The sequence below is a fragment of the Pan troglodytes genome, chromosome 12, assembly GCF_028858775.2.
Source record: "Pan troglodytes isolate AG18354 chromosome 12, NHGRI_mPanTro3-v2.0_pri, whole genome shotgun sequence".
In the NCBI taxonomy this organism is placed as follows: Eukaryota; Metazoa; Chordata; class Mammalia; order Primates; family Hominidae; genus Pan; species Pan troglodytes.
This window is the reverse complement of record NC_072410.2, coordinates 67,805,420-67,820,999: the sequence shown is the minus strand read 5'-3', so window position 1 is coordinate 67,820,999 and position 15,580 is coordinate 67,805,420. Positions and strand designations below refer to the sequence as shown.

The 15,580-nt window shown below is 43.0% G+C and overlaps 1 protein-coding gene across 15 annotated transcripts in view; it reads left to right on the top strand.

The window, feature by feature from the left end:
- EML6 (EMAP like 6) overlaps positions 1-15,580 on the top strand; it is a 251,024-nt gene that overhangs the window by 105,981 nt on the left and 129,463 nt on the right. For all 15 annotated transcript variants that reach the window (XR_010149134.1, XR_010149136.1, XR_010149135.1 and 12 more), the window contains one exon: positions 13,251-13,452. Coding sequence is in view for 9 of the 15 variants with exons in the window: in XM_024354352.3 (XP_024210120.1) it covers positions 13,251-13,452 (202 nt within the window). In the remaining 6 variants the exon portion in view is untranslated. The remainder of the gene's footprint in view (positions 1-13,250; positions 13,453-15,580) is intronic.

Sequence of the window (15,580 nt, the reverse complement as noted above, 5' to 3'; positions counted from 1 at the left end):
TGAGCAACAGGGAAATGAGCTGGATATTGTACTTCCTGTTTATACCTGGATGCCAGCTGCTTTATGTATCTGTGAAATACAAAAATGTGCATTTAAGTCAACTAATCCAGGATTGGACTGTTGTCTTCTCACGGAGGCTCAGGATGCTGGTGTGCATACGTTTCTGAATACTAGGCACAGAGTTTGGCATAGGAAGTTGTGGAATTTGGTGTCTACCTCAATGTAGGGACAACGAGATTGAAGGCCTTAAGTTCTCTGCCATAGAGTGTGGGCCAGGGAAACTTGATCCGGAAAAAACATGCCAAACAGATATAAGCTTGTAAGTACCCATAAGAGCAATTTTTTTAAAGTACAGTAGCCAAAAATTTTTGGTCCTGAACCATGAAACTTCTTGGTATATCTTACAAGGTAAACCAGAAACCAAAACATGTACTTAGAGAGCAGAGTCAACTTGCCAGATGGGATTAGTGACCATAAACTGCCTAAATGTTGGGGAGCACCAACCAGGATTCATGACTCTTTTTGGCAGTTACTCCATTTAACTAATCCAAAAATTGTATCACATAATTAAGGCATAAATTTTAAAGCATGGGGATCAGCTAAGAAGCCATTGGTTTACGCTGCTATACTTTTCTGCCCAATACTGAGTCCTTGAGCCTGGCTCTCCTGGGAGAGTTCAGGGACCAGTTCTGAATGAGGATCTGTGTAACCAGGTGTGGTACTGATCACATCAGCCCCACAGCCAACTCCCATCTACAGAGTTAGGACAGTCAGCGATGCCCTCTGTTGTACATCAGTCTCAGATTCCCGCCCCATCGTTACCAAGATCAAAGCACATCTGGCTGGTACACGGTGGACACTGGGAACCCGAAACAAGCCTGCACCTCATAGGATGTGCCCTGTGGTGCCCTGTGGTTGACCAGGGATTGGAGTGCATCTTAGATGGCTTACTGATAAGGCGGTAGCCTGCATTTTGTAGGGAGAAACAGATTGTGCTTTTAAAGGATGGTATAGATCATGTTCCAGTTTGAGTCCAAGGGAGTCGGAGAGGGCATAGGGGCTGGGATGGAGCTCCTAGGAGAGTGGAGATGGCACTGCTTAGCATGCAGCCCCACAGTGTGGATGCTATGGATGATGTTAATTTTAGAATTGCTGCTGACGACCAGTACTCTTAATTGCTTAATATTTTACTTTAAACTGATTAATATATCTTTTTAAAACTTTGCTTTAAACTAATATTTGTGACGTGAGTTTAATATGCTGGGGTTTAATTTTTGCCCTTGGAGCACCCACCTAAAATTATCCTCTCCCCCTGGCTTGGGCAACATTGTCACAAAAGGCCACTGTGTATCATCAAGCATCAAAAGAGATGCCTTCATTCCAGTCCTCAGTGAATAAACAATGTACATGTAGCATAAAAGAAGAAAGGCTCCTGGTTTGAATTACTGGTAACAACTAAAGTCTGGCCCACCCATTGCTTCCAACTTAGGGAGTTCTTGAGCCTGCATGGACAGGGTCATGTGGGGAAACTTGCTCTGAATCCCTCTCTAAGGTGCTCTGTTGCGCTCAGCCAGGCCTTGATGCCATTATTGCACTGAAGCAAGGAAGGAGGATGTTGAGTTCCAGAGCCACCTTCCATAGCTCCGAACAGGGAGAGACTCTCAGAACCGGCCCTCCTGTGGTCTTGGAGGCTGGCTGCCTGGGCCATCCTGTGATGGGGCAGCCTCTCCAAGGCAAGTGGAGGTGTGCCCCAAATCCAAAGTGAGGTAGAAGACCCAACACAAGTGTAGGAATTAAAATACATAGGATTTGAGGAGATAAAAGTAATCAAGATGTAAATAGCTTTCTGGCGTAGCTCCCCCTTCAGCCAGGCAATACCATACCCTTGGTTGTTTCAACATTAGCAAAGAGCTGAGCAAATAAAAGGGAAGGAAAGAGGGTGGGAAAAGAACAAAAGAAAGCAGAGTGGACAGAAGATGGTCAGGTGTCCTCCCCACCCCCCGCCAACCCCTCATCCCTTCCCTCAAAGAAGGCTTGGCCTTCTGCTCCACCTCTCTTTGCCTCAAACAAACCAAGTATATTCAAAAGGAACAGATTCAGGCAGAGCAGTGTTAGACTTCCTTGCCCTCAGTTTGGACATGAAGCTTCCTTGTTCTCAGTTTGGCCATGACAGTTTTATTTTTATAAGAACTATCTTGATATAAATGAGCTTTCTTCTGTATTTTTGCTATTTGTGAAACAGCGACACTCGAATTCATTTCAATGGAAATGTAGCGATTTCTCATCTTACTCAAACAGCCAAATAGTTTTCTAAACAAATTTAGCAAGAGAATTAATCATGGCCACGGCCCAGTTCCCATGACATGGTATGGGTACTTTTCTATGTTCTATAAATTTAGAAGTATTAGCAAAAATTAAGAAATTGCTGCTTACTAGTGTTTAGGAATCTGAGGGTATTTATAAAGATCACACTTAGTGTGCCACCTGTAAAGACTTCTGTTGCTCTTCCTGTAGACATCTATAAGATTCACAAAATGAATCTGACAATTTCCAAGTTGTTTAATGCAAATCTTTGCAAGATTGGCATACATTTGCATCTTCTAATAACTATTAACTGTTAGCCATCAAGAAAGAAGTTTTAAAATGAACTAAGATGGATACTAAGCTCAGAAAAAAAATGATATGGCTTTGTAATAAAGTGACATTATTAATTCTTTTACATCTTTGTAGTAGCTTGAGCTAATTAGGACACTTGACTTACAGTAAAAACAACCCCACTTTAGGTTAAGCGTGAATGATTGGAGATGGGTCACATTCACATCAAGAATTGGTTAGTGTCGGATCTGATTCTCAGGGCTCCCTCCCTTCTCCCCAAGGGTTAGTCAAAGAAAATGTCACTCACATGATGAGGAGGGCCATCCCTCAGTGAAGGGAATTGTAGAGTTTTATTTGCACCGGTGACTTGTGCATCTTTTATGAGTTATTGCATTTTTGCTGACTGGGTGTTCAAACAAGTTTCTGTAGCAACAACAACACAAGATGATATAAACCAACAACCTAATTCACCCAGGATCCTTCATCTGCAATTCTCAAAGCCAAAAGGTTCAGAATACCAGAAGATTTTTTAAATAACTAATTCGGCAGCAAAACTTGACCTGATATGAGGCTACTGGGTGTCTTTATATATTTTGTTATAGAAATATTTAATTTTAAGGTGCTGCCTCAGTTTCTGCTGGTATTACAAGTCCAAAATCCACATTTTTCTGAATTCCAGAATGCATCTGGCACCAAAGGATTTCAGCTGTATGGGGTGGTTGTCCTCCAATATACATCTTAGTGAATATAAAATTCTGGAATTTTCAGGCTGGGAGAGACCCTGAATGTAAGGTGGCGGGGGATGGGGAGAACTCCCTCACTTCATGGATGGTACAATGAGGCCCAGGGTCATTAGCATCAAGCTAATTGTAAACTGAAGTCACTCACTCATACCTCACACCAAACTTCACAACAGTGCATGCTGAGTCTAATCACTTTTAAAACACATTTATGATCTGGGTAAAAATAACGAAGCTTGAGTAACTTATAGTGGTGGCAAGAAAAGCCAAAATTCTTAAAGTCCATCAACCAAAATGAATTACTTCTAGGATAATAAAACACTTTGGGTTAATGGTTATAAATGATTCTGTCTAAAGGAATACAGTAATTATTCACACAGTATAAGATGTATTATTTACTTATTTGTCCACTCAGTAAACATTTATTAAACATCCAAGTGCCAGATATGTGCCTAGGAACTGAATAGGAAGTCCTGAAAAGTATACTTCAGTCAAGATTATATTTTAGGTGTGAGTGGAGGTCGGGGGAGTTCTGTGGGTTTTAACTACCAACACACATTTATTGAGTTGTTGCTGTGCCTAATGGACTATAAACTCCGAATCCAGAAAGATCCTGCATTAGGTGAATCACTGAGCAAGAATTAGAGGCCAAAGTTCCAGGACATGAGATGCCCTGCTTAGACTTGTCACTATCTCCACTGAACCTTCTCTGGTCAGGCCACCACCATCTTTTACATAGAATACTGCAGTTGCTTTGTAAGTTGCATTCCTGCTTCGACCACCATCCTCTGCACAGCAGCTAGAGGGATTATTTGAACTTTATGTGAGCCAGATCACACAATTGCTTTCCTCAAAACCCTGCAATGATTCATCTTACCCAGAGTCAAAGTCCTTATGGCAGCCACCACCCTCCGCATTGCTCTCCTTCGCCTTGGCTGCTCCTTCCCCTCGCCGCTTCTCCCTCTGCCTGTGACACTCTTGCCTAGAATCTGCATGACTACTTCCCTCCTCTCCTTCAAACCTTTGCTCAAATAAAGCCTATGCTGATGATCTCTTCTAGAATTGCAACTCATTCTGCCTCTACCACTCCAAGTATTCCAAATCCCCTTCTCCCGGGTTTACCTTTCACCTTGTAACATACAGTATAATTTCTGTGTTATGTTCTTGGCTATTGTCTGTTTCCACAAAGGTAGGGATCTTTGTTCACTGATGCCTCCCACCCACTTAGGATGTGCCTAGTGTGTGCTGGAGTCCTGGAAGTAGCTGTCAGGTGAATGAAAAGTGTCATAGGACTGGAGGATGGAGCCTTGTGGAGGAGCGCAAGTGATGAGGATGCAGAAGGAGGAACAGATAACTTGGTTTCTTTGTGTCAACCTGTGACATGCAAGCTTGCACTCCAAGGGCCAACTACAGGAGGTCTTAGAGGTTTAGGGAGGCATGTGGCATAATCGGATCTCCACTTAGTTCTCCTGCCCCAGAGCAGAGAGCAGACTGGGGTAGGATAGGATCAGAGGTAGGAGCCCAGGTGGTTGTTCCAGAGTGTTCATGCTTATTACTGTTTTTACTCCTCTGAGTACTGCGATGGTCAGATAGTCTAGCAGCTCTCAACCAGGAGTGATTTTTTGGACATTTGGCAGTGTCTGGAGACATTTTTGATTGTCGCAACTGCAGAGTTGCGACTGGCATCTATGGATAGAGGCCAGGGAAGCTGCTAAAAGTATTACAATGGACAGGAGAGCCACCATAACAAAGAATTACCCAGCCCCAAATGTTGATAGTGTTGTTGTTAAGAACCCTTGCAGAGAACGTCCAAAAGACCAACTCTCAAACCTGAGAACACCCTTGTTTACGATAGAAGCAAAATAAGCACATCCTATTCTCCAGTCCCGCGGGCGGCTCCATTACTTACCTCTTGACTCCTTGCCTCTGTCACCGCTCTCCCTGTGTGCCCACCATTTTTCTCTGGGCTTGCCCTTCAGCCTCACTGTTCTGCTGAGAAGGTAGAAGAACACTGCAGAGGCCCGAGCCTCAGGAGCTGGAGACAGATTTGCAGCCAGGAGACGTGGTGTCACTGTGTGCTCAAGTTCCGTGTGTGACATGGTGTCAGAGGGCTGCTGGCCTGGCTTGTAGTAATTCCTCTGTAAATAACTCTCCTTAGCCAGCCTTATGTAAAAGCTAGCCTGGGTGGGTTTCCTCCCTGGGTGGGAGGCCATGGGCTTGGCTATGTGTTCTCATCTTCTGATATCTCACTAGGCTTTGTGGATCTTTCACAGTTCCCGTGGCTATAGAATTTTGGATCCTGCGGAGTGGGTTTTGAAATAAGCAGAGATTTTGTAAAAAGAAATCTTCACTATGAATTCTGCTGGAGATTCTCAGGCAGGGAGCCTTTGTGAACAGGAGCAGCAGGTCATAGGCAGTCCACGCTTAGGATGACCTGCAGCCCCAGCCCTGCGACTCTCCCAGCTCAGGGTCAGTGCTGAATGCCCACTCTGTGGTGGCCTTTGTGGTACACACTCTACACACAGGATCCCATTTAATCCTCAAACTCCCCTGGGGGTCCCCTGGCAGGGAGGCTTCTCAGGCTGAGATCTGGGCAGTCACACAGGGCCTGGTGCTCAGGAGGGCCCTGCGGTTGGTTGCATGCTTTGCTGTCACTTCCTTGGAATTCCTAATCATTTTTTAGCAAGGGGCCCCACACTTCTGTTTTGTACTGGGCTCCAAAATCATTGGTGTTTATGAATCCCTGGGGAGATGCATGTCTTTCCTCCTGCGTTTCTTTCACATTTCCAAACTCTGTCTTCAGCATTACCCTTAGAACATCAGAAGCCCCTGCAAGGCCCAGAGCTCCTGTGCCCAGGATCCAGGCTCCCTAGGTGGCCTTAGCCACCCCTTCCTGAGGGGCTGCAAGGGCGGGGGGTTTTGAAGATCTCTGCTGTCTTTTCCACACCCTCTACCAATACTCCCTCTTAAGTCTGGGTGAAATTACTCTTCCTCTCTCTCTTGTTCTTATTACCTTTTAACCTCTTGCACTCAAGGCATTCCCTGGTTTTGCATCCTTAATAAGGTTAGGTTTACAAGAGACAGCCACAACCTTGTCTTGTTTCACCTTCAGTACCATGTCCTGGGCATACATTCACAGATACAGGAAATAACTTTGTGGGGAAGGGTATTAACTCCACACTTGAACTGCCTGAATCCTCATTTTTTTTTCCCCCTATTGCTAGCTTGCTCTGTGACTTGAGGCAAGTAATACAAACTTTCTATGCTGTTATTTCCTCATCGGTTCAGCACGTATTTACTAGCCCCGTTGAGGGCCTGGCGCTGTCCATGGGGTTAATGATAATGCCACCTCCTAAGCACTCACGGGCACACGGCTTGGTTAAGTTGGTGAGAATCCTTACTGCCCACCTGCAGGGCTTGCTTGTTTATCTCAAAGTCGACTTCTCACAGGTGCTACTGTCTTTTTTGTCATTTGCTCATCATCCTTGGGCTTTCCGATCCAGTGGGGTAGAGTTTGCCAGCATGTGACTGAAGAAACACTGCATTAGAATCAGCTGGTGACCTGCTGGGCACTCTGAATTTTCAACAATCTGACATGCAAGAACACACTAGGTGGAGAATGGCTTGAGCAGGCAGTGGTTCTCAGCCCTGGGGAGCTAAAAGTAATGAAGTCTTGCTCTGGTCCAGACCAACTGGGAGGAATATCTGGGAGGGGCGCAAGCATCTGTGTCTTTTAAATGCTCTCTCTGTAGATTCTGGTGTACATTGAGGGTTGGGAACAACCATGCCTGGCCCTTTACCATATCAGGCCTTGGAACGTGGGTTTTAAGATCACTATTAAATACGAGCCTCTGCCTGCTTTCAGTTTTCCCCTCTTGGACCAAATAATTGGGAGAAAAGGCCATTTTCTTCCCCAAATGGTTTGTTCTCTTTGTGTGCTGGAACATAGCCTTTTCCTCTGTGAGTTTGCAGTGCCAGCAGATCAAAATTATAATAGCAAATGACAAAAGCTAAGTTGTAACATAAGGCAGAGTAACTAAGACTCTAGGAAAGGCCCATAGGGCACTTCATAGTTCCTGGCACTGCCACCTTACAGGGCTCAGATGTGACCACACATACAGCAAGTTGTTCTGTGCTGAGATGTGAACTTAATAGAAAGATCCTGACCTAGCACAAAACCCGCGGGTTAAAATAATAGCATAATGTATTGATTCATTCCTCAGTGCCAGACACTGGGTCATGTGTTGTTGTGTTGAATTCTCACAATGCTATGAAGTGTGGGTGCTAATATCTCCACTTTACAGATGGAGGAACTAACGATATGAATGACTAAATACCTTACCATGTCACACAGCTGGGAACGGCTGGTATATAAATCCAGTTCATATATTTAAATGTTCAAAATAAACTAGTGGTAGAAAATAAGCAATGTCCCTTAGTAATGAGGTCTGATTTGATATTCACAGACTAGATCTCCCCATGGCCAGGCTTCAGGACTGTAGCAGAGGGAATTGGAAGGATGCTGTTTCTCTTCTCTGGTCTGAGTATAAAATCAGGGCCACGGACTGGTGAGGATTTGGTCTTGGCATAAGAGGATTTTTTTGGTTTAGATGGGTGGTTTGCTCTCTACTGTCATCTGCTGGCTCTCTGTACCAAGCATAGGCCCAAGCTCCACGTTTCTCATCACAAGTGGCACAGGGTATGGTGTCCAAATGTGGACACCTCATCTGTGTGGTGAAACGCCTTCAGTTCATACTGTCAAAAGTAACAATGATGTGTATTTCTCCAGGAAAGAGAACTTCTGTGGTTTTAAATAATGAGGATGGTTTCTCCTGTTTCTCTTAACTACTGATGGATTTGTAACCATATTCCAAATACTAGCTTATATTTCTCTGACTCTCAGAGCAGAATACAAAGGAGTATAAGACAGCTTCGTTGCCTTCTAATGCTGCAGCTGCCTTGGTCAGCTCATCTGGGACATCATGATTACATTTCTGTTCTCTGGGTTTGTGTCAGAAGTAGAAACTAAGCCTGGATAGACAGGAGAAGTGAATTAATGTCAGAACTTTGTCAGGGATCTGCCATTCACCAAGGTCTCACCAGAAGGTTCCCAGAAGAGACTGTGTGGTTCTCTTTACCACTCTTGCATGCAGAAGAACAATTAGGTTTAAAAAGGATGGCAATGGGATGTTATTAGGAAACATGAATACAGCTTTTGACCCACTGATGTCTTCCTTTTTAAAATGGCTATCTAAGGAATGAGAGTGACCTGGTATTGTATCTATTGCCTGGTGGACAGACGCCATGAGATTGACTTGTCTGATGTGACAAAAGACAATTGATGTGTTTAAAGAACTGAGTACTTAGGGAGAGACCCAGTTGCTCTCTGAGAGAAAATGTTCACAGCTCATTAAGTTGATATTGCAAGCAATGAAAATGTAGCAACTCCTTCTTTTGTTCTCTTCCCTTCCACCCATGTGTAGCCAGAAATAATCCTTGCTAAGCTCCGCCTTTACGTTGGTTAGTTCAGTGGAACCCTTTTTCAAATGAAATCGGAGATGGTGAGGTGTCAAGGGAAATGCAGCAGTGGGATCCTCAAACTCCCGCCTCTTGCTGTCCCATTTCCTGGCCCTCTCCTTGCCAGGAACCTGGCACTCTTCTGAGGAATGCAAGAGCTCCCTGGATATGGTCTGAAAAACACTGAGTGCCGTGTGACTTGACTGGTTCATTAGTCTGGGCTGAGTTGGAAGGTTGGTCTTTGTTCCTGAGCCTCTTAAAATTTTTTAAAAGAGAGGATATATAGATATATATTTAATGTTGATATTTAATTCCAGGTTGTGGGTTATTATAATCTTTTTTCCTTGCTGAATTTATTCCCCCAAATAAGGTTAAAAAATAGCAGGACAATAAATACAGTAAAAAAGTAGATTATTTAGTTTTTGCTGATGTTGGAAAATCATTAACTCTTTCCTTCCTGATAATGCTGAAGAGTACAGCATTAAATCCTTTCTTTAATAAAGCATAAATAGATACTTGACCAAATACAGCTCCAGGCCCTTGGGACAAATTCAAGTCATTTGGCCTTGAGAGGCCAGACATGCTGTTGGAGGCCTTGGGAGAACTGGTGTGTTCATGCTTACAGTGAAGCCATGGATTCCAGACCTGCCTGGAAAAGGGCCGTGTCTTTAAAACAATCAATGGCATTATAAAAGGACTATGATCTGAATATTCAATAACAGTTAAAATATATAACGTATCACTAAGATGTAATGTATATGTCTATATCTGTATACAATGTATGTGTATATAGGTACACATATACATTTGCATCACTTTAGTTTTTGATGCATGGATATCTGCTTACATATGTCTGGCCCCTTTTTCAAATGTAATCTTCATTACGGTAGGAGCCTGTCTTGTTCACTGTTAAGCTCCACTGTCAGGCACAGAGTACTGCTGAATAAAAATTTCTGGAATAAAGGAATGAATATATCCCTTCTTTGAATGTTCTTACTGAGTAACAAGGGTGGTATCTTTTATTTCTTGGCATCTCCAAGGACTCAAATATTTGATTTTGATGTTTTATTTCATTTGCTCAGTAATCTTTATTGAGCATCTACCACGTGACAGTCACTGTGCCAGGTATTGAGGATATAGCAGTAAATAAAACTGATAAAACTCTCTTCACAGACCTTTCTATTCTACTGAGAGGAAGCAGACAATAAATACAGTAAAAGTAGATTATTTGTTTTTTGCTGATGTTGAAATATCACTGACTCTCCTTCCTTCCTGATGATGCTGAAGAGCAAAGCATTAAACCCTTTGTGTAATAAAACTAGATGATGCAAAGCCTGCTAGGGAGACAACTAATTGAGCCCCTCCTCCCAAGCCCCTGCAGGAGCTGAGAAAAACACCAGGGAGAAAACGGGAGTATGTTGACTCCTGAGTGGTAATGAAACCCCGAAAAGGGCAGGCAAAGAGATCAGGACAAGGAGGGGGGCTGTGGCAACAGGATCATGGGTGCAAGGCCGTGTGGTTCTCTGCAGCTGAGCTGCATGCCCTGTCAGCTTGCAATGACATCCTGACTGCTTTCACCATACATCTGTCCTTCCCATCCTTGAAAGCCCATCCTGATGTTTGCAGTGGAGGATTCTGAGTAATTGACCCTGAACTAGTGTTGCCAGGGTGTCTGTACTCCTCCTGGCAGAAATAATACATCGGCCTGTGTGCTTTTTCCCACCATTTCAAGACCTGTAGCAATGAATTCAGAGGAAGGAGTAAAGACAGTTATCTCATGTATTTGTTTAAAGCCTTATGCCTTGAAAAACTGCTTTCTCTTAATAAATGCATTTATCTCATTGGATCCTCTCAGGACCACAGTGAAGTGATTAAGATCAAGATTATAGTTAGGATGTACCATGTACCCCAAATTACCCCTTCTGTTGTCCCAGCATCCCAGCTGGTTTAGTATTTGTCTTGGCTTTTTTTTTTTTTTTCTTTTGAGACAATCTTGCTCTGTCGCCCAGGCTGGAGTACAATGGCACAATCTCAGCTCACTGCAAGTCCCTCCGCCTCCCAGGCTCATGCCATTCTCGTGCCTCAGCCACCCGGGTAGCTGGGAATACAGGTGCGTGCTACCATGTCCAGCTAATTTTTCTATTTTTAGTAGAGACGGGATTTCACCATGTTGGCCAGACTGGTCTCAAGCTCCTGGCCTCAAGCGATCTGCCTGCCTCAGCCTCCCAAAGTGTTGGGATTACAGGCATGAGCCACCGTGCCTTGCCATTTTTTTTTAAATAGATTTTATTTTTTAGGACAGTTTAGGTTCAGAACAAAATTGAGAATGTAGAGAGACTTACCATATACCCCTTCCCACCCACAACACACATACATAGCTTCCCTCACTATCAATGTGCCCCACCAGAGTGGTACATTTGTTCCAGTGGGTGATTCTACCTTGACGTGTCATTATCACCCAGATGCCGTAGTTCATGTTAGAGTTCACTCTTGGTGGCGTATATTCTGTGGGTTTTGACAAATGTGTAATGACATGTCTCCACCATTATAGTATCCTACAGGATAGTTTCACTGCCCTAAAAATCCTGCATACTCTGCCTGTTCATCACTCTGCCTATTTATCTCTCTGCCCCAGATTTTTAATTTTGCAGTAAACAGTTTTTAGAATGTTATAATTGAAAATACTTTGATAGAACTATTTAGTAGGTCTTTCAACATAAGAAAGCTGCTTCCTTAGTCAAATACTTCAAAGTATTATGTAAATTTAGTTTTAGAGCCTCTTAAAGGCGTTCTAATTGGAATGACAGATTACTTGGTCACCATAATTACAGTCTATATCTTAAGGGGAGAAAAATTGGTCCCCAGCAAGGAAAGAATACTCCTATGTCTAGCCAGCTGGACCTAGAGCAGGAGTAGAGCCCAAGTCCTCGAAAGTCTGATACTTTCTATCCCAGAGACACAGTGCCTGCTGGGGAGGCGAATTGGAGCCCATCACATCCTGGCCTTGTTTTAAAGTAGTTAGGAAATTGATACTGCTTCTGTATTTCTAATTCGGATTCAAAAACTCACTGCCTCAACAAATAACAAACCCAGTAAGGAACAGAACAGACTGCAAAAAATCCAAGATACTGAGACTCGGGCAAGTGAGGACCTGCCTAGGGAGGATGAAATAGTACTACTGAGAGGGAAGTGTGGACTTTAAAGGAGTACTATGCTTTTGGAGAAGAGGCTTGTGGAGAAGATTTCATAAATTAAGTCGGTGAAGAATAGTATTTTCATTGATAAATGTTTGATGGTATTTTGAGATTGAAATTGGAGTTTCATTTGCATATTTCTGAGACATGGTGCATCTGTTTATTCCGTAGGATATATCTAGATTCTGATCAAATATGTATTAAACTTGTTTAATATGATCATCAGCTGTTCTGTAGTGTCACCCATGTATAATTTTAACACAATGTTACTCCTAAAGGTTGAACTGATTCTTCTCTCATAGCAAATCTGAAGGAAATTATTCTGAAGGTTAGGTTTTCATGAAGACCAATTTATCATCTTATATTTACTTGATGATATAGTATTTAAAATACATTCTACTGTTTAAGACCAGCCTGGGCACCACATAGCAAGACCTTGTCTCTAGAAAGAAAAAAAACTAGTCTAGGCATGGTGTTGCACACCTGTAGTCCCAGTTACTTGGGAGGGTGAAGCAGGAGGATTACTTTCAGCCCCGGAAGTCGAGGCTTCAGTGAGCTACAGTGCTACCACACTCCAGCCTGGGCAACAGAGTGAGACCTTGTCTCTAAAAAATAAAAACAAACAATCCTGCTGTAGAAACACATAGTTATCCTAAGTCAAGGAAAAGCAGCCACTCTTTTGCAAACTAGATTACAAGGGGTGGAGGAAACATCCAACACTTGTAAGAAAATAACACAGAATGGGCCGGGCGTGGTGGCTCATGCCTGTAAACCCAGCACTTTGGGAGTCCGAGGCGGGCAGATCACGAGGTCAGGAGATCGAGACCATCCTGGCTAACACGGTGAAACCCCGTCTCCACTAAAAATACAAAAATTAGCCGGGCGTGGTGGTGGGCATCTGTAGTCCCAGCTGCTTGGGAGGCTGAGGCAGGAGAATGGCGTGAACCCGGGAGGTGGAGGCTGCAGTGAGCTGAGATCGGGCCACTGCACTCTATAGTCTGGGTGACAGAGCAAGACTCCATCTCAAAAAAAAAAAAAAGCACAAAGAATGGTGGCAGAGTTGATTCTCTGCCTCCAAGAGTCTTTAAGATGTGTCACATTTGATGCTATCCTGGTTAAAGGGCATTTACTTTAGGGTTTTGTGTGTGTGTGTGTGTGTGTGAATAGTGTGAAGATTTGCTTTTGTTTTACTTATTTTTGTCAGGCCTCTCTATCCGGAGCGTGTGCTGGAAAGCAGACCGCCTTCTAGCAGGGACCCAGGACAGTGAGATATTTGAAGTGATTGTGCGAGAGCGAGACAAGCCGATGTTGATCCTACAGGGCCACTGCGAGGGTGAGCTCTGGGCTCTGGCCCTGCACCCCAAGAAGCCTCTGGCTGTGACAGGCAGCGATGACCGCTCTGTCAGGTGAGGCCCTACCGCCGTCACCTCTCTGACTTCTTTGAGATGGATTTATTTGCCCAAATTTGTTTATTAATAGAAGGATAAAGTGCAGAACAGAACCACACAGTTTCCAAATGAAACGTTAAGACATTTAGCTCATCAAGTGGGTTTTTGGCATTTTGCTCCTGCTTTTGTCTTTCTTGGCTGCATCTTAAATCATGGAAATGTTTTTTAGAAGTGAAAAATACTTCAATACTGGTGATGCTGGCTTCCAGTTCTTTCTAATTGGAGATTTATGAGCTAAGCACACTCATCTATGATGAAACCATATTGTCCCCTCGTGCCCTTGGTCTTCTGCAGGGGGCTGCATGGAGATTTTACAATTTCGTTAGAGACTCTCTCATTCATCATCATTAGAACTTAAATTCTGATTCTCAAAATTGTCTTTAGCACATGAACTATTATTTCTTTTTAAAGTCTCAGATGAAATTTTGAACAGCATCATCAGATCAAAGAATCATGGGGCCTGAGAAAGTAGTTTACTCGGAGCCTCCAGCTTTCTTGCTGTGGATCATTTTTATTCTTTTGAGAGCCCAACTGGGTAAAATGAGCACAATGACTTATGATTCCAGTATTTTTGTACCTATTAAAGGAATGAACATATGACTTAAAGGTTTGGGATGAAGAATGTTACCCCAATTTCAGTATTTTATTACTTAGTGCTGAGCTTTAGATATGCTCAATGACAAACAGGCCAGAAAGAGGGAGAGTGTGAGAGGAACAGACTGATCAATCGATTGAATGGCTACTGCCTCTGGGTTTTGATAGCTAATATAGAACAATGCAAACTGGACTAAAGCTCACTACTTCCCACCTCCCTTATTTTGTGTGTTTATGAGTCTCATCAAAATACAATTAGTGTAGTCATTAATTCTATTTTTTCCATCTCTACCAAGCACGAAAACCTCATTGATCTAAAAATCAGTGAGAAAAACTAAAACAACTGTTGTTCTCTCCTTGTGTGACATAAATGGTTATTTGGTTTATACTTCACTTTACTCACTTCTCCTTTTCTGTTTTTGTCTTTCTGTTACTCTTGAATTTTCCCACTTACTCAGACACCTGTGAAACTCATACCCATCCAGAAAGAAGTGATTTCAAGGAAGTCCTTCGCTTTTATGTTTTAACAATTGTTGAGTCTCAGAATTGCAAACATCCTTGAGGAGCCCTGACTGCCAGAATCTTATTCCCTTTAACCATTAATTTGACTAGAATCTTTAATACATTTTTACACTAAGTATTAAAATTTAGGAAGGCTAAAAGTCATAATTTCTTGAGAAAGATGAGCATAGTGACTTTAGAGGGATAGTACCATTTACTGAGGAGTGATGGTTTCTTTACTAGTAAAGCAAGGGTTACATTGCTTAAAATAGTACAAGGTTGAAACAGCATGAGATCACGCATGATGGATGAGGTATTGAGAACATACTCAGCTTGAGGCTGCACAGTACAGGCTGCCTAAGGGACCGGTAAGCTATTTACTGTGCAGCTCAGCATGGAAGGGATGTGCCCCATCCCTTCTGATGGCAGAATGCTTTGAGAGAAACCGTGCTGCATGTGACTTATTCTTGTTTGTCTGTTGCAGAGCTCTAGGTTCTCAGTCTCCCAGACACTAGTTTGTGTTATCAGAAGACTATATTTTAAAAAGTACTAATTGATGGAAGTCAGATACCACAATTGCACCCAACATGTAAAGCCTTATTTCTATCTTCAGATGTTTCATTCAGGCTCACTCAGTTTGGGGTGCCTGGATTTAGGTGTTGGGGGGATGGGAATGTTTGCTGAAAGCTTTGTTTGAGCTGCAATTGCCCCTCGTTTGCCACTTCTCCAGCAGTGACTGTGCTTACTGGCCAGGAGTCCTGTGAGGTGTCCACCCCCACAAAAGTGGACCCATCACTTGGGCGCCCAGGGAAGCTTGTTAGGAGCAACAGAGGGGGATATCATTTGCTCTTCTTCATCTTGGACACATTTTCTTCCTAGGAAGGCCAACAAATGTAACATATATTTCAATCTGTGTGTGCTGAAATAACTATTACTAGAAAGCACTTTTATATATTTACATACATATATAATTATATTGATTATGTATACT